This window comes from Myotis davidii, unplaced genomic scaffold (assembly GCF_000327345.1).
Source record: "Myotis davidii unplaced genomic scaffold, ASM32734v1 scaffold1975, whole genome shotgun sequence".
Taxonomy (NCBI): Eukaryota; Metazoa; Chordata; class Mammalia; order Chiroptera; family Vespertilionidae; genus Myotis; species Myotis davidii.
Genome location: NW_006286498.1, coordinates 33956 through 53901, shown reverse-complemented (window position 1 = coordinate 53901; position 19946 = coordinate 33956). Strand labels below are relative to the sequence as shown.

The 19946-nt window shown below is 37.7% G+C and overlaps 1 protein-coding gene across 1 annotated transcript in view; it reads right to left on the bottom strand.

The window, feature by feature from the left end:
• GRIA3 (glutamate ionotropic receptor AMPA type subunit 3) overlaps nucleotides 1-19946 on the bottom strand; it is a gene marked incomplete at its 5' end in the record, with an annotated part of 128499 nt that overhangs the window by 76792 nt on the left and 31761 nt on the right. Inside the window, 1 exon segment of the mRNA XM_015560206.1 lies at nucleotides 8060-8436. Within this exon segment, the coding sequence (XP_015415692.1) occupies nucleotides 8060-8436 (377 nt within the window).

Here is a 19946-nt window from a genome sequence, read left to right as displayed (position 1 = left end):
AGATTGTTTATTAGAGATTTTTCTTGTTTATTGAGGTAAGCCTATAAGTCTATGACTTCCCCTTAGGGCTCCTTTTGTTGTGTCCCATAGATTTCGGGTTGTTTTGTTCTCATTTTCATTTGTTTCAAGGTATCTTTTGATTTCGTCCTTGATCACATTGTTAACCCAGTCATTGTTTAGTAGCATTTTATTTAGCCTCCATGTCTTTGTGTGTTTTTTAGTTTTTTTCTTGTGATTAATTTCTAGTTTCATACCACTGTGGTCAGAGAAGATGCTTGATATGACTTCAACCTTCTTAAATTTATTGAGACTTATCTTGTGTTTTAACATGTGGTCTATCCTAGAAAATGTTCCATGTGCACTTGAAAAAGATGTATATTTTGCTGCTTTGGGCTGAAATGCTCTGAAGATATCAGTGAAATCTCTGATCTAGTGTGTAATTTAAGGCTGCAGTTTGTAGATTTTTTTTTGTCTGAAAGATCTATCCATTAATGTCCATGAGGTGTTAAAATCCCCTTCTATGACTGTATAGCTTTTGATTTCTCCCTTTATGTCCATCAAGATTTGCATTAAATATTTAGGTTCTCCTATGTTGGGTGCATAAATGTTTACAAGGCTTATATCCTCTTGTTGGATTGCTCCGTTATCATTCTAGTAGTGTTCTTCTTAGTCTCTTACTATAACCTTTGTATAACATCTGTCTTGTCAGATATAAGTATGCCTATAATTTTCTTTTTTGTAGTGTCTTTATCTGATTTTGAGGTCAGGATAATGCTGGTTTTGTAAAATGAGCTTGGGAATCTTCCCTCCTCTTAAACTTTTTGGGATAGTTTGAGAAGGATAGATGTTAATTGTTCTTTAAATATTTTAAATATTTGATAAAACTCACCTGTGAAGTCATCTGGTCTAGGACTTTTTTTTTTTTTTTACAGCTTTAATTTCATTAGTTGTAATCTATCTATTCAGATTATCTGATTCTTCCTGATTCAGTTTTAGAAGATTGTATATTTCTTGGATTTTATCTATTTTGCCCAGATTGTCCAATTTGTTGGCATATAGCTGTTCATAATGTTTTCTTAAATCCTTTGTATTTCTGTGGTTTCAGTTTTTACTTCTCATCTTTCATTTCTGATTCTATTCATTTGGGGATATCAGTGAAATCTCTGATCTAGTGTGTAATTTAAGGCTGCAGTTTGTAGATTTTTTTTTGTCTGAAAGATCTATCCATTAATGTCCATGAGGTGTTAAAATCCCCTTCTATGACTGTATAGCTTTTGATTTCTCCCTTTATGTCCATCAAGATTTGCATTAAATATTTAGGTTCTCCTATGTTGGGTGCATAAATGTTTACAAGGCTTATATCCTCTTGTTGGATTGCTCCGTTTATCATTCTATAGTGTACTTCATTGTCTCTTACTGTGGCCTTTGTTTTAAAGTCTTTTTCTTCTGATATAAGCATTACTACCCCAGTTTTTGTTGCACAAGACAGATTTTGAGGTTAGCATAATGAAATGACTGTACAAAACTGAACATTTAGTATTTATAAAAATGCATTTTAAAGAGCAAATCATACCTTTTGAAGAAATGTAAGAGGAGGTGTGAAGTTAATGAAAGTAAATTAGCAACTAGAGAAAAACAGACATAAAAATAAAACAAAATAATATACAATGCTCTTGTTATCTCTAATAATAAGAAACTAGAGTTTCTTAGTTAATAGTGAAGTGTACTTTATAAGCTATGAAATGATAATAAAAGTAATGGTGATTCAATGGAATACTACGCTGCAGTAAAAAAGCAGGAATTCTTACCATTTGCAATAGCATGGATGGAACTGGAGAGCATTATGCTAAGTGAAATAAGCCAGTCAGAGAAAGATAAATATCACATGATCTCACTCATTTGTGGAATATAATGAACAACATAAATTGATGAACCAAAACAGATCCAGAGACAGAGAAGCATCGATCAGACCGTCAAACCTCAGAGGGGAGGTACAGGAGGGTGGGGCTAAGGAGGAGCGATCAATCAAAGGACTCGTATGCATGCATATAAGCCTAAACCATGGACACAGACACCAGGGGGGTGAGGGCATGAGTGGGGGTGGGGGTAAGGGCAATCGGGGGATAAAGACATATATGTAATACCTTAATCAATAAAGAAATTTAAAAAAGTAATGGTGATTGTGGGGGGAGGAGGGTGGGTTGAGGTGAAAGAAGGCATAGAGGGGATAAGTGGTGATGGCAAAAATAGAATAAAATAAAAAAAACAAAAAAGTAAGCTATGTGCTGTAACCTTCATTTTGTAAGTAAATTTTGAAATTTGCACTTTACTGGCTTTACAAGATAATGAACTTGAATTACAAACCACTTCTCTTTTGTACAAACTATCATTCCTTACTCTCCCCTTTTTTCTTTCTAGGTCTGCATCATTTCCACATTCCATTCAATGCTGTGTCTATGACAGATTGTTTAAAAATGTGCAGAATCAATCTTTGGCTTTTATAGTCTTCTCTAATGGGAATAAGTAACCATCTCCCAAAGACTGAAAACTATACCTTTCAGTCAGAAAACTTATGAAATTATTGCAATAAAAATCCTGCTATAATATCATTAATTTATTACCTCATCACTACTGCTTAGAAGTGAATTTGTAGTTCAATGAAGACAGTGGCTATACATCAGCAAAGGAAAGGATATTGTTTACAATGGAGTAAAAATATCCTGTTGTGTTTGACCCCATTTATTTTATACCCTTCATGTCTTATTATTCTGCACATGCTTTTCATTTTAGAGAAGGATCTATGTATCAATTAACCTGGACAAATCCTCCTCTCTGTTCTTCAAAATATTTGATATCTTGAAAACTTAACAGGAGAGTACTGCCTTTGGAAAAATCTGTATACCACTATCAGGTTCAGTTAGTGTGTTCTCCCCATTTTCTCTGCTGTAATTCCCCCAATCCTCACATCCTCCAACTTGGCCAGCCCTCAGATGTTTCTGCAGCTCTGAAGAAAGTCAGCAGGGGGAGCATTTGTCTGGAAGGATTTGGACTTTGGATAGCTTAGCAGTTCTATTGAAGTTTTACAAATGAAATATACTTCAGATTCAAAAAATTGCAACCTCCTACCAATATCAATAAGTCATCATGGGATAATGTAATCAAACTATTTGCTATTGATGTAATCCTTAAGGAAAGCACTATATGTGTTCAAGATGGAGTGCTGTTAAAGTTATTTATCATCAGAATTCTTCTATTTGGCACTGATAAAATGTCATCTGTATTTATACAGAGTTTTAGGAACTAAAAATCAAATGCAATATTAACTATTAGTATTTGTGAAAATAGGATAATTAAGAGCAGCCAGTTTAAAAATGATAATAGCTAACATTTATTGAGAACCTACATGAGGAACTGAGGTTTAGCAAAGTTTAGTAACCTGCCTCAGGTTACACAACTGCTAAGCAGATTGTGAATCTAGTGAGACTAATTCCAGCACCCACATATTTAACTATTATGCTCTCAATTTTTTTTTCTCAGACATAAAAACATTGCAAAATAATATACAATGCTCTTGTTATCTGTAATAATAAGAAACTAGAGTTTCTTAGTTAATAGTGAAGTGTATTATTAAGTATACAGACTTCCCCCAGTAAATTAGTTCATGTGTGTATATAACCTCAGCTTATTACATTGATTACCCTTTCTAAAGGTGATTCAGACTCCAGCTGAATTGTTCACCCTATGAGGTAGTTGAAAATATCAAGCCTAATACTGACTAAACTAAGCTTCTAGGTTACTGTCAATAGCTTAGTTTGATGGAAATAGAATGATGCTCAGTTTTCCTCATGATGTCTTATTGCTGATTTCCTAGTCTTTTACTTTGAATGAATACATGCTCAACAGCATTTTAAATACTCATTGCCTTATTTCTTTAACAACAAGGGCAAAGGCAGAGTTTCATCAGAGTTTGGGGGACTGGAAAACAGCTCTGGTGCATGAACATGAAGAAAAGAATGGAACAAGAGATGCACCTTGAGGTCAGTAATGGGAGTAGTATATGATTGTGGAAGCAATTATACTGCTGGCTCTTAAAATCTCTATGACATTGGGTTCATTACATTATCTCTCTGGGTATGGCTCCTTTGTCTCTGATATAAGAAATGCAGCATGACATGACATGGAAGGGTCTTGGAGTTGGAGTTAGGTTTGAATACTGGCTTTGCCGTTCTTCAGCTGTGTGCCTGGCAAGTTAACCTGAGCATCACCTCCCTCAATTTAAAAATAAGTATAATGCCTACCCTGTGGCAGTGCTTTGAGGAATAAAATCCATATGATAACACAGATAAAGTGCAGGGGGTAGAGCTCAGTGAAGATTGTTGTCCCTGTGCCTTCAGTAAATAGAAGCAGTTGGGTTCATTTATCTCTGACATATTTTCATGTCATGATATTTGATCATTTTACTTTAAAACTGTATCTTATAGTTCCTTGAATTACCTCAGTTTTGAGAAAAGTAAAAGTAAAATGCATGCGCATATTCTGGACTCACTGGAGAGTTTGCATCCCAAGTGTGGCCATTAAACAGAAATAAAGTATAATACTGGTGTTTGCAATTAAGACAACAATGAATCTTAGAGCGCAACTATGTTATTATAAGGAATTTCTAAAAGTGCTAATAAAGAAGCACATTTCAGTGGGGTTTGCTGTTATACAATTGAGCACAAATATATAACCAATAGAGCTCTCAAGACAAGGGGAAATATGTTTCCTCCTTACTGGTATATAATAAACTTGCTAAGAAGTATAACATTTTATCAAGAAACTTAAAGATATAATTTCTTTCAAAGGACACAAAAGGCAGTATTGAAGGAGGGATCACCCATATGGTAGAAAGTATGGAGCTCAGAAAGATAATTTATTATTCAAAAGAACAATAAGGATAATACTTCTTACTCTAGACCAGTGTTATTCCATAGGCTGTGTGCCCAATTGAGTTTCCATCAGCATTAAAAAAGAATATAAAACATTAAACTGCATGGTACACTGTAAGGGTAATGTCTGGTGACACTTGTTATATACACATATGTGTACTGAGTCATGATGAAAAATTTTGTACCGAGGGCTATGGTTAAGAAATTTGAAAACAATTCCTCTGTATGACAGTATCCAGTACAGTATAACAAAATCTGTACCTTGGAAAAAAAAAAGAATTTGACATATTTCAGTGCCTCACAAGAGCTTAAATTCTGCTGAAAAAAAAATTGTTGAGCTTGTCATTTTCAGGCCATCGTCTTTAAACCATCACTTAACAAAGTGATATACATGAATACTTCTAAAAACAAATGACTTTTTAAGAGACCTGTTTAAGTATGCATAGTAGTATGCAGCACTCCAGTGGGGATATCACAAATTTAGTTTTGAAAATTCACTTACAGAAACCGATAAAATCTCCAGCCTTAATGACCTTAGCATTGTCTCAACACAGATTACCAGCCATGTTAAAGATCATTCAATTACGGGATCATTCAGAAACCTTGGTTTCTTGAGGTGAATGTTTAAAAAAAAATAGGAAAACCAACTAGTGAAACAAATGTACTCCCAGGTGACAGCACAGAATGACACACATTCTAAGCACAAACGAAACAGAGAGTGAAATAATTTGGAGAATCTGACCAAACAGATTAAGGGTGGCAAAAAGGTATGACTACAAATGATGCTTACCTCACATGTTATGCTGAAAAGCTGTTGAAGATGGTTACCAGGTGAGTTATACTGCAAAACTTCATTTGAAATGTTTTGTGATCAAAGTGAATAATCTCAAAATGAAGTATACTTTAAAAACCTATACAGATCATGTAGTATAGAAATCTATACTTGAAAACTATATAATCTTATTAACAAATGTCACCCCAATAAATTTAATAAAAAATTAAAACCTGGTAGGTGACTTTCTGAGTCCTTATATTCTAAATGAAAATTCCTATATGTTTGTGTAATTGATTCTGATAAGTATTTGAATACATGTTCAATTTTACCAAAGCTGCAACATTTTATTTTAAAGCAAAGCATTTTCTTCTGATCATAAAGATGCTCTATTTGCTTCTGATATTTTATCATTATGAATTAACTACCATTTTTGTTTAGGTGAGTTAAACTACGTGGGTGAGTCCAGGATATTCACAATATTTTCGGTAGTTTTACTGAGATGACATTTGCATACCATAAAATTCACCATTGTAAATGTACAAATAGTAATTTTAGTAAATTTAGAGTTGTGTAACCATCACCACAATTGTTTTGGAACATATATTCCCTAAAGTTCCCTTAGACCCATTTGTAGTTAATCCTGACAAGGCTGGGATTAGGGTGAGGCAAGTGGGGCATTAGTCCCATGCACAAAATTTAAGGGGGTGCAAAAATCTCACTAATCAAGATAAATAGCACTTTAATGCAATATTTAAAAAGCCCAAAATTAATGCAAAACAACTATAACAAACCCAAAGCCAACATTTTAAATAAAAACTGAATCTGACCCCTGAACTTTTTCTATTCAGTCTCGCCTCACCCTAATCCTGGTCCTGATTAGCCTCTCTCTGCTCCCTCCAACTCCCCTGGAAACCACTAATGTACTTTATGCCTCTATATAGTTGTCTGTTGCGGACAAATGGAATGCTACAATGTAAATGGAATTCAACAAATGGGACTCATATAATACATGGTGTTTTGTCTCTGGCTTCTTTCACTTAGCATAATGTTTTCAAAGTTGATCCACATTGTAGTATGTGTCAGTAGTCTGTTTTTTTAAATTGCTGAATAATATTCCATTGTAAGGATATGCCACATTTTGATTATCCATTCATTTTTTGATGGGCATTTGGGTTGTTTCCACTTTTTGGCTATTATGAATAAAGCTTCTATGAACACCTGTGTATAGGTTTTTATGTAGATACATGTTTTCGTTTCTGTTAGGTAAATAAGAGTGGAATTGATGTGTCATAGTTTAAATCTATGTAAACTACAAGAAAATGCTGAACCATTTTGTAATTTGGCTGTAGCACTTTGCATTTCACACTATAAATGGATGAGAGCTACAGTCAGTCTATATCTTCACCACCTCTTGTCTTTTTGATTATGGCAATTCTAGAGGATCCTCATTGTGATTTTAATTTGCATTTTCCTAATGACTAATGATGTTGAGCATCTTTGCATATGATTATTAACCATTTGTGTATCTTCTTTGGGAAAAATGTCTACTCAAATGTTTTGTCCACTTTAAAAATTGGATTGTTTCTCTTTTTATTGAATAGCAAGATATCTTCATATATTCAGGATATGTCCTTTATGAGATGTACAGTTTGCTAACATTTTCTCCCAGTCTTGGCTTGTCTTTTTATTTTCTTATTAATGTCTTTTGAAATGTAAAATTCTGAATTTTGATGAAGTCTAGTTTATCAATTTTTAAAATGCATTGTGTTTTTTTGTGTTCTATAAACTCTTTGTCCAATTCAAGGTCACACAGATTTCCTCTTTTTAAAAATTTTTTTATAGTTTTTGTTATAAAGAAAAACTTGGGTAAGACACTAAAATGGATAGTTCTAAGCAGGGTGAGAACAGAATGTAAAAATTAAGGACATTGAAAGTGGAAGGTATGAAGGTTTTAAAGAAGAGTTCTATCTTCTTTCAAATTTTTGCTAGATCTAATCTCTCTATAAATGAGAAAATGTTTTAACTCAATGAGGAAACTATTTCTGTTTGCTATAACAAAGATTTAGTATTAGCTTTATCTGAATAAAATTAATATGAGTTGGCAATGTTGCTTTTATCCAGAGTTCAAATGTTTACTATAATGTATATGAATATACTATACCCTAGAAATGCACAAAAGACATTCAAAGCAACACCAATAACACACTCACTTCATGGACACAAGCAAACAAAAGGGCTTGATGATAATTTGTCATTGGATGGAATGTTCAATGAAGGAAATCTGGACTTGAGATGTACATTAATGGATCATGGCCATAAAATACAAGGAGGTATTGGGTATGACATGGAAACTAACCTTGGAGAAATATCACATCCTTGCTGCATAAAGGCACCCAAGGAAAACCAAAGACTGTTGAATATCCCAAATTCATTTGGAGGATCAGGAGGGCTTTGTGGGTCACGAGGTTCTTCATTGTTGTCTTCCAAGTGCCATTCATAAGGGCTGAATCTGCTGACTAGGAAAAGAACTACACTGACACCAATGTAAGCGAAGACAATGCACATCCAGATTTCATAAGCCAAGGGATCCAGAAATGAGAATACTCCTGGTTTTGATTTCTGAGGCTTCTTTATCATGATGGAGATGCCCAGGCTCATAAATGGCTTTGAGAAATCGATGACTTCTTCACGGACCAGCGTTATAGTGAGTGGAGCAACAGCTATATCAGCCCTCTAAAAAAAAAAATTAAAAAGTTTAGAGACAGTATTTTCATCAGTCATTTGCCACTTTAATATACCTGTTTGCTGTAAATATAAAGTCTTATATTACTACTAGAAGCCCAGTGCACAAAAATTTGTGCACTCGGGGGTGGGGGGGTGTCCCTCAGCCTGGCCTATGCCCTCTGGCGGTCTGGGACCCCTCAGAGGATGTCCACCTGCTGGCTTAGGCCCACTCCCTGGGGGATCGGTCCCAAGCTGGCAGTCAGACATCCCTCTGGCAGCCTGGCAGCCCTCGAGGGATGTCTACTTACCAGCAGGGAGCAGACCTAAGCTGCAGTCAGACATCCATAGTGCTGCTGAGGAGGCAGGAGAGGCTCCCGCCACCACTGCTGTGCTGGCAGCTATCATCCTGGCTTGTGGCTGAGCAGAGCTCCCACTTTGGGAGCGCACTGATCACCAGAGGATAGCTCCTGCATTGAGCATCTGCCCCCTGTTGGTTGGTGTGTGCCATAGTGACCAGTCATTCTCAGTTGTTCTGCTGTTAGGGTCAATTTGCATATTACCCTTTTATTATATAGGCTAGAGGCCTGATGCATGGGTGGGGGCTGGCTGGTTTGCCCTGAAGGGTGTTCTGGATCAGAGTGGGGGTCCCGCTGGGGTGCCTGGCCAGCCTGGATGAGGGGCTGTAGCTCAGAGCCAGGCCATGGCAGGTGGAGAACCTTGGCTTCCTCCATCACTGGAGCAAGCAAGCCTCTTGCTTACTCCAGCTCCGTGGGCTGCCGGCCTCCATCTTGGTTGGGTTAATTTGCATATAGTCGCTCTGACTGGCTGGTGAGAGTGGCTTAAGGCATAACGAAGGTATGGTCAATTTGTATGTTTGTTTTTTATTAGTGTAGATAAGCAATTGATTGGTAAGTGCTTAGATTAGAAAAGTAGTAGCATTCAGTGGGTTCTAAAATACTTTTATCTTGATGGTAAGTTAAGAAAACGACACTGGTTGGCCTTTTGTCCTGAGGCATATTGGCTTAGGGTAACTGACTCAATTTTTTTCCTATTTTTGTTGTTGTTGCTACTTTGCAACTCATCTTATATTCCCTTGTGACATATCACTGTTTAACACTTGTTTTCTTATTTTAATTTCCATGCTCTTATGTTTTATTTCCATCACTTGACTGGAAATTCTTTTTATTTTTTAAACTTATCTTTATTGTTGAAAGTATTACAGTTGTCCCCTCCCCCCATAAACCCTCTCCAACTTGCTCCCACCCCCTTCCGAGGCCTTCACTGCACCATTGTCCATGGGTTATGCATATAAGTTCTTCGGTTAATCTTTTCCCACCATTCCTTTCCCTCTAAAATACATCAGTCTGTTGTATGCTTCAATGTCTCTAGATCTATTTTGTTCATCAGTTTATTTTGTTCATTAGATTCCACATAAAAGCGAGATCATGTGATGCTTATCTTTCTCTGACTGGCTTATTTGACTGGAAATTCTTGTGGGATGAGTATAATAGTCCATATTTGTTATATGTGCCCCCCCCCCCACTACCATGAGGTGTGACATAGGACTACAATACTCAGGACTATGGTACTTGAGTGTTTGCTATTATCCTTGAATTATTTTTGAAGAGTATGTTTACTAAAACACTAGAGGCCTGGTGCATGAAATTCTCAGCCTGGCCTGCATCCTCTCACAATCCAGGACCCCTCAGGGGGTATCCGACTGCTGGAATCAGGCCTAAATTGGCAGTCGGACATCCCTCTTGCAATCTGGGACCGCTGGCTCCTAACCGCTTGCCTATCTGCCTGTCTGATCGCCCCTAACCCCCCTGCCTGCCTACCTGATTGCCCCTAATCACTGGCCTGCTTGCCTGATCGCCCCTAACTGCCTGATCACTCCTAACCACCTCTGCCTCAGCCCCTGCTGCCACGGCTTCATCCGGAAGGTCGTCCGGAAGGACGTCTGAAATGACTTCCAGAAGGTAGTTCGGCTGTCCAGTCTAATTAGCATATTATGCTTTTATTATTATAGATAGGTTCTTTGAAAGCAGTGACTCAATTTTCTATTTCTGTATCTATCATTGCAACAGATCCTAAGTAAAGAAACCATAAATGACTAAAATATAAGTTGTTTATTATTAAATATGATATATGCAAACATGAAATAATCCTGTGTGGGTAATAACAAGGGTAAAATAGTTATTAGAACACATATTACCCTATACTAGTATAGTAAGCCATTATTTATAATGATAAATATCAGTGTAGCACTCACATGTATTACATCAAGAAAATAATGTGTTAGTAGTACACTACATAATTACCTCAGGTAAAGGCAGGCAATGCTTTTATATTGATCCCATGAAAATAGGTACTAGGACTTTCTGTAATTCTTTTGTCATCCACAATTCTTTCTTTTTTTAAATTTTAATTTAATTTAATTATTTATTTATTTTTTAATGCTCTCCAGGTCCATCCATGCTGTTGCAAATGGTAAGAATTCTTTCTTTTTTTATAGCAGCATAGTATTCCATTGTGTAGATGTACCACTGTTTTTTAATCTACTCATCTGCTGATGGGCACTTAGGCGGTTTCCAAATCTTAGCTATGGTAAATTGTGCTCCTGTGAATATAGGCGTGATATCCTTTCTGATTGGTGTTTTTAGTTTCTTGGGATATATTCCTAGAAGTGGGATCACAAGGTCAAATGGGTCATTTTTAGTTTTTTGAGGAAACTCCATATTGTTCTCCACAGTGGCTGCACCAGCCTGCATTCCCACCAGCAGTGCACACAATAGTAGTAGATTTTAGTCTGGAGGCAGGCCTTAAAATGCATACCTAGAAAAGTGCTTCTGATCAAGGAAAGGCTTTTGGATGGTATATCAGATATGAAGTAAAAACACCAATTTTGATGATCATCTATTCTATATTAAATAGAGTTATGCCTCAATATCCCTACCAGTGGGGAGGTAGGGGGAGAAGGATGAAGTCTGAAATAATTTGTTTTCCAAGAAATGATGTTTTACTACCTTGAATTACATATGTTGACTCAACCTGGTTAATAAACACTCCTTAAATAATTTCATGAGTAATGTAGATAATAAAGAGCCAACTAACATTTATTCAGTGCTTAATCTGTGTGAGGAACTGTGTTAGGTACTATATATATACACACACACACACACATATATATATATAAAATTTAATTCTCACAGCAACCTTGCAGTCTATACACAATCATTCCACATGATTGAAGGGAAGAAACTGAGGCACTATGAGACTGGGATTAGATCCCTGGTCTTCAGATTCCAGAATTCACTCTCTTAACCACCATAATGTTCTAACTGCATAGATACATGAAGGTTTCTACTATATACTACTTTCATGTACAATAACCAACCTCTCTCAGGTTCATTCCAATGCATGTTTGAGTGTCTATTCTGTGCCAAGCACTCTATTCTTGGTGCTATGGATAAGGCAGACAAAACAGACAAAAAACCTTACCCTCATGGAGTATATCCTATAGTGGAAGTTGCAGAAAGTAAGCATTTATTTAAGCCAACAGCCTGCTGAGCAAATCTACATTGATGGCTCACTACCATCTCAAACTCACCATTTCTAAAATCAATGCCATCATCTATCACCCTAAAGTTGATTCTCTTCTAAATCTGTAAATAATGCTTATTCTAAACTTTCCCCAGTCCCTAATCCTTACAGTCCTACCCCCCTTGCATGATCTTGCTTATTTCTCCTCTTTCTTTACTGAGAAGATGGAAACCATCTGATATGAGCTTTATCACCTCAATGTCCTTCTTCTCTTTCTCAACATATTGCTGTATCTTCATCCATCCCTTATATCATTCCTATCTGATAGAAAATGTACTTTTTCCTAAGATTTAGTCTGCTTATTCCTTACATACCATATTTTGTCTTGTCTTAAAACTCAGCTCCATTTATTCTCTTTTACTTATTTTTCCTTTTTTGATCTATTCCAATGGTTCTAAATGTTTGGTTCCCTGCACTAGTAGCATCAGACTCACCTGGGAATTTGTTAGAAATGCCATTTCTTAGGCACCACCCAAATGTTTGGAATTTAAAATTCTGGGGTGGGGCTTAGCTGGCCTTTTTGTGATTCTAATGCTTGCTGTAATTTCAAAACCATCTATTGATCTGTTCGCTTAAAATTTTACTCAGGTGATTCTGTTTACTGATAAACAAAAATGAAACAAAAACCATCCCTCCCACCTCTTTTGATCCTGATACCCTCTTATACATCTCTCCCCATCATCACCAATCTTCTTGAAAAATATACCTTTACTATCTCTTGATTTTAAAACCACTTTGCCCTTATACACCTGTGATCAAACTTTCATTCCCTCCAATTTACTGAAATTGCTTCTTGAACTATATACTTGGTTACCAAATTCAAAGACCTTCCTTCAGACATCAACAGCTCATGTGACACCACTGGCCTTTTTCACTATATAGCCATACTTTGGAGATATCATGGGTTCAGTCCCAGACCACTCTACTAAAGTAAGTATCACAATAAAGGGAGTCCTAATACTTTTGCTGTTAGAGGGTCTTGCCTTCAATTTGTAAAAAAATGCAACATCTGTGAAGTGCAATAAAGCGAAGCACAATAAAAAGTGGTATGTCTGTATTCACTCTTCCAGTGGCTCTTTGATCCTGAAGGCAGTGGGTTCTCCTCCTACCTCTCTAATGTTCCTTCTCTGTTTTTTTCTTCTTAGTTCTGCTCTCTCAAAGGAGGTGTACCATTGCACCCCCAGATTCTACTCACAGGGTCTGGCTTAGGAGATAATTGATGAAGATTTGTGGAATAAGCAAGACCCCTTTAAGGTTTTGCCCTTCACTTACTTCTCTCAGTGTTATTATCTATGGCTTCAACTCTCCTCTCATTGCAGCTTATTTCCTGAATCACTAGGTCTACATTTCTAACTGGAGGGGAGCCAAAGACAATTTTTATCTATTTTACCCTTTGCCGGGGCCAGACCTTGTTATAGAAACAAAAGCTACTAAGAAGAATGAAATTGGCCAGAAAACTAGTGGGTTTTTTTAGAAAAGGTAGTCTGAATCAGCTAGAAAGAGCCTTGTCATGCTAAGATAATACATAGAGAAAGCCACCTTCTGTCTTTGCCAACATATTTCTGTCTCCTGCTTAGAATATGAAAATACCCTGCTGGTTTCATTTCCCATTTGATCTCATTTGAATTTAGTTACTTAATTTAACTAGTTTTGATCTTTCAAGTCTAAATAATTGATAGTTCTAAGAGAAATTGCCATTTATTTGTTTTGAAAGGAAGAAATAAGGGACATTTGTGTGATAAAATCACTTTGGACTGAATTTAGGGGAATTAGGCTCTTTTTTAAACAGGTAAAGAAAGGAGTTTGAGAATCTTGATACCTTTTAAGAGAAAAAACACACAACTAACTCAGTAACTGAAACACCCACCAGATGATAAGCACAGTTAAATGCTAACAAGAGGTGGCCAGATAGACAAAGTGAGACTTCTCATCTGGTTCCCAGGAACATGTAACAGAAGAACAGATTACCAAAGAAGCCATTCCTAGTTTGAAGCACTTTTGACATAAGACAATAGGAAAAACTTGCGTCCCTCAAGCACTTTCCTTTTTCCTCTCAGCCTAACTTTTCTACCTTTTCTGAATTGTTTCTTTCTAAGGAGCTTTTTCAAAGACGATGGAGTTTCTTTTTTGGATGGCACTCCCTCAAGAAAAAACAGCATTAAATCTGTGCTCAATTAAGCCTAACTGATGTGGACCTGGCTCCAAATTTCAAACTTCCATGTTGAACCTTAAAAACGACCTATTACATGTTGGTTGGGTACTAAACTTATTGGGTGATCAATTCACACGTTATATAAATGTCTAATCACTACATTGTACACGAAACTAATTAGTATTTTATGTCAACTGTAATTGAAAAATAAAAATACAATTACAGACAAAAAAACAAAGGAAAAACAAAAAGCAGGTGGAAGAAGGCTAAATCAATAGAAGTTACTGATCAAGCCTCAAGGACATCCAGCTCTGTAGGGGACTTGGCAACCCCTTCCACCTCGTGTATGCTTAGTGAGACAAAAGTAGCAGAACTGTCATATCAGCTCATAGGTAGCCTTGGAGAAGCCCTTGCCCTCTGCCACCATTATTTCCTCCTTCATATGAAAAGGAAGTTCTGATAGTTGATTATTTCAGAGCTCAGGATCTGCTTGGCATAATACATGTGGAAAAATCCACATAATTATTAAAGAAATGGCAAGAGCAGATAACTAATTAGTGTCAGAAAATACCAATTTAATTCTCCTGGGACTGCCATAGCATGCAGATGAGGGGGAATGTCACTGCCAAGGCAAGTTAAAGTTTAGGAGGCCAATTTTGATGAAAAAGTGAAAAAAGCAATTCCCCAAATTCCTTTCCTGGTCTCTGATCCTTAAGAAAGTCAGTTATGGCTGGGAGAGAGCGTAATTATCCATGGAGCTAGGAAGTAGGTGAGCTTCTGACTCAGTAGTGAAGTGCTTTTCTTGTGGTATACGGAACCAGTCCAGTTGTCTTTTGTCCTCAAGGCTCTGCCTGTGCTAGCAGTAGGAAGGCAATTTTCAGAAATGCAGGTGGGTAAGTAGGAGGTATGCGGGTATTCCAGGTGGTGGACAAAACCCAGCAAATGAAAAAAGCTCTAGGTAAGTGTTTGCTAATGCTTTTGCTTACATCTTGACTACTTAAAGGATTTTAATCAAGCGGCTTAAGAGTGGCTGTGTGGGCTCAGTAAACATGCCAAATTAGGTTTGATTTTTCCAGGTACCAGTGGCAAAACAGAAGAAACTGCATTATTGGAGGGGATTTAGCTTGAGGGAGTTTATAATCCTTTTCATAGGTGGGTTGCCAAAGCTGTAATTTAAGAGTCTGACAGGTTTGAGACAGAAATGGCAGTTTTATTGTCATTAACTCTTTTTTTTTGAGCCAGAAGGCTTATTTTATAGCTTAAAAGTAGTTTCACCTTATTATCTGATACAACTGTTGGAACCCACCTGGAGACTACACGTGAGCAGGAGCTTGTCAGCCACCATTTTAAAGCACTTTCTGAAAGCAAAGAGGATGGGAGAAAGGAGGTGGGTAATATACTGGGGTGTAATGCATAAGAAGATATTATGTTATCCGAGAGAAGTAGATATGATCTGTCTTATCCCTATATCAACCAGGAGGTTCTAGTGGCCTTTGGCAGATATCCTTTGGAAATTTTAAGTGTGTTGGAAAAGGAGTGGTGCAGAAGCAAGCTAGACAATAGAAATATAATTGCTGCATGTTGGGGACAGGATATAAATTGCTTTATTGGCTGTACTGTATGGGATTTTACTGTCAGCAATTGTTAAGATCTGGAGAAAGGAATGTGGCCTATTTAAATCTGTGCAATAACAAGCAGTGTCACAACGGGATCTCCTCATTTCTTTATTCAGAACAGATGTCCCAGTCTGGACCTATTGGTTAGGGAGTGTCCCTGGATCAGAGTAAAGGCCTTGTGAGATTAAATTTGGTTGGAAATATTTCCCCACTCTCTGCTCAGAGTGGCAGACTTCCATGTGACATTAATGCTCCTTCCTGGAGTTCATATGCATCATTTGAAAGAAAGGGCCACTTTTATCAAACCATCAGCCCTTCTGCCAAAGCCTAGTGTAATCACCTGAAGAATAAAGGAGAAGATTTGGCATCTGTTACTGCACCTTTGCTTCTCTGTCTTTTAGCTGGAAGGACAGATCGACTTTCTGTCTTTCTTAATGGAAAATGAATCTATCTTAGGATAGTGACAACTTAAGAGATAATTTCTTCTAGGTAGAGAAATGTCAGTGTGAATAATACCTATAAAATTGCCATTTGTCCTGGGAGTGTGAAAGAGTCTGAGGATGCCCAAGGGATGTGACCTGGAAGCAACTGTTCCCAATCCCATTTTCATTCCCAAGCGCTCTGCTATATTTCAAGCCAGAGGTATCAATCTGGGCAGCAGTGTGTGTGTATTTTATCAAGGCAACTAACTGCTCCCTTACCCCCTGCCTTTATCCTTAGTTCTAAGTTCTAGAAACATAAGGAACATGGCAGTTGCCCACTGGGAGGTGTCCTTTTGTAAATTAGACCTCAATTTTCTTCCAGCCCTTTTTCAAACTCCCTTTTTGAGTTAGATGATATCTGTTCTCAAAGGGCAGAAAACTCCCAGCTGTCTTCATTGGGTTTTCAAATATTTCAGTGATAACTAAAGATGTATATTGTCTTGGAGGCCACAGATAAGTAGCATTAAATCTTGGATGGAAAAATCTTATAATCCAACTAGATTGCAAACCCCTTGAAGGCAGGTGGAGATGTTATAGCTGCTATAACACCAATCTTTCCGTAGTTTCACAAGCTTAGTAAACTGAACTAGGAGCCATGAAACCGGAATTATGTAGTCCAGGTTCTGCCAAGGTGTGTGCTTTTTTTTTTTCTTATCACAATCCCTGACACTTTTCCTGTCATTCCTCTCCCACATCAGGCCATAGTTTCCTGGTTTACTCAACAGGAAGTTCTAATGTCCAGTCCTAGCTAGTCCTCATATTTATCTGTAAAGTGAATGAAAAGGTAGGCTAAAGGATGCCTAAGAACAATGCCAGCAACAAAATATTTTCAAACCTACTTTTAAAACACATGCTATTTGGGAGCCATAAAATCTTGTGATTCTGTAAGTCATTTGAGTTGGAGACAATTACCATGTGGCAATGTTATAGACATACAGTTTGAAATCAAAACTGCTAAAAGCAGGTGGACAGTTTCAAGTCCATAATGTTCTGAAGAGCTTACACAATGGGGCACATTGTGTCCTACTGACATTTGTTTCAAAAATAGACTTCTTAGTGATACAAGGTACCCCGATATCAATCTTGACTTGATTTTCTTTAAAAGAAAAAAGGACCATTGACAAATCATTGGTAAAGAGGCTGATTGGATTATTTCTTCTTTACTAAACAATTCATTTTGACTCTCTTGAGACTTATGGCAGAAATCCCTTGCAATGCTTTTTTCTTCCATCTTCATTTTAAAAATATCTGATCTGTTTTACATACTTAAAGTATAAGAGAAAATACCCTAAGATAAAGCAGTGCCTATTTGTAAAGTTTTCATGTTCATTTCAAGAAATAGTTCTATGTTCTTTGTCCTTTTGCTTATTAAGCACTTAGGGAAGTTACTGGGGATTTTCTGCCCTTCTTTTTCTTAAGTAGCTTGCAAGCCACAAAAGGAGACAGGCCTGCCAGAAACAAATTCCTGTGTTTTAACTTTTCTCCATTTCTCCCAATGACAGAGTAGTTGAATACTCCCTCATGCTGAATGATTAAAATTTCTAAATGAAGATGAAGACACATTTAGCTTATGAGATCATCATCTTCCCTAACAGAGAGCTTTCACTCCAAACATGACAAAAACATCCATTTTTTTATAGCCACAGGTTTTAGAGGAAAGTAAAATTTGGCACTCTACTCAAATGGATTGCTGTCAGTTCCCTGGAATAACCTTGTGTTATAATCCCAGAAAGCATCAGAAACTTGTTCTAGGTCATGGGAGAGAAAGGACCATTTCTATAAGCACCTTCCTTAGCTATATTGCTTTTTCTTCAGTAGAAAGAATTGGAAGGAAAAAATGGGAAGATTTCTCCAGGGGAATTTTAACCTATTCAATAGTAGAGAGATGGATTACTAAACAAATAAGGAACTCTCTAATTCTCAAGCTCCCTCAGTCACACATACACAAATTGGAAATAGGAAAACAATGTGGAGATTAAGTGGGTTCAGTACAGAGGACATGCCAGAAGAGAGATCAAAATCCAGTCAGAAAGCTGGTCTTTGAACAGTGTCAGGAAATCTGCCTTGATCTACATCTCTGTGTCTAATGTCCTGCAATGCCAGGAGGACACTGAGCTATTTACAGAATGTGGCAGGTTTTCTTTTGAGAAACTAGAGAGCTCTGGCTATTCAGTCATGATGGGCTGGGAGAGTTCATGTCAGTCCTACTCTGGCCCAGTAGAAACTGACACTAAATTCCTTGCCATGCTTCTGTGGCCAAACACTTCTCAGAATGGCTAAGGCACCAAGGGCTTTTGCAGTAAATCTCAACTATCTTTTAGGATAGGATGGGTCTGAAACAACAGTTTGGCAGTATAGGGCAATGGTTGAAGAACAACTTCATAATCAGAGACCTGGGTTCAAATCATTGGGTCACTACAAGATGAGTACCATGAACTCAATTTAATGAATACTGGCTGGGCATTACTGCATTCCAGGCATTTATTCATTAGAGCAAAAAGTAAGTAAGAGCACTGAAGACCTGTGAGCAATACAGGACCTTTTGGACCCTGAGTATTTGGAAAAAGAGGGACAGGGAAGTGAAGACTTGATCACCAACTTGTAAAATAAGAGCTTAAAGCTTGTCCTTAATGTCAAGACAATTCAGAGCTTTTCAGGGTCCTTGGAAAGTATGATAGGTATTATGTCCCTTGTTCAACTCCCTCTCTCTGGCATTAGAAGTTATTCTCTTTTCTATAACTGGGTTCACTTGAATCTCATCTACAACTCAGCCCTGCCCCAGTTCCCAGGACTAAGCTTTACCCAAGACAGGAGATAATTGGCTCCAGCTCCATAGCTGGGGGCTAAGGTTCAAACTGCTTTGCTGCTTGCCTGACTGGAGGATAGTGCCCTAATTTTTATACTTGAGGTCCAGTCTCATTTTAAGCCTTAATTCCCTTTCTGTGCCCTTATTTTTAGAAATTAGCTTCTGCCTTTGTTCTTGTTCCAGAGGACCTGTTCCAAAAACTTATTAATGACTAAGTTCTATCTTATGATTGAATAGCTACACCATATTCTTGCTGATTTCCATATTCAAGCATTAGAGTCCTTATCTTGAACTTTCAGTCCAATAGGTAACCTGGATGTTTGCTGCTTCTTTTTTTAAAAAAATATTTCTTTATTGATTTCAGAGAGGAAGGGAGAAGGAGAGATTGAGATAGAAACATCAATGATGAGAGAGAATCATTGATTGGCTGCCTCCTGCACACCCCCACTGGGGATCAAGCCCGCAACCCAAGCATGTGCCCTTGGCCGGAATCGAACCCGGGACCCTTCAGTCCACAGGCCAAGGCTCTATCCACTGAGCCAAGCCAGCTAGGGCTGCTTCTTCTTTTAAAAAATATATTTTTACTAAAGGCCAGTGCATGAAATTCGTGCACAGGGGTCGGGTCCCCTCAGCCCAGCCTGCACCTTTTCCAATCCAGGACCCCTCAGGGGCAGTCGGACATCCCTTTCACAATCCAGGACTACTAGCTCCTAACTGCTCACCTGCCTGCCTGTCTGATTGCCCCTAACTGCCCCTCCCTGCCAGCCTGGTCACCCCTAACTGCTTCTGCCTGCCGGCCTGATCACCCCTTACTGCCCCCCCTTGCCCAGTCTGGTTGTCCCTAACTGCCCCCCCATGCC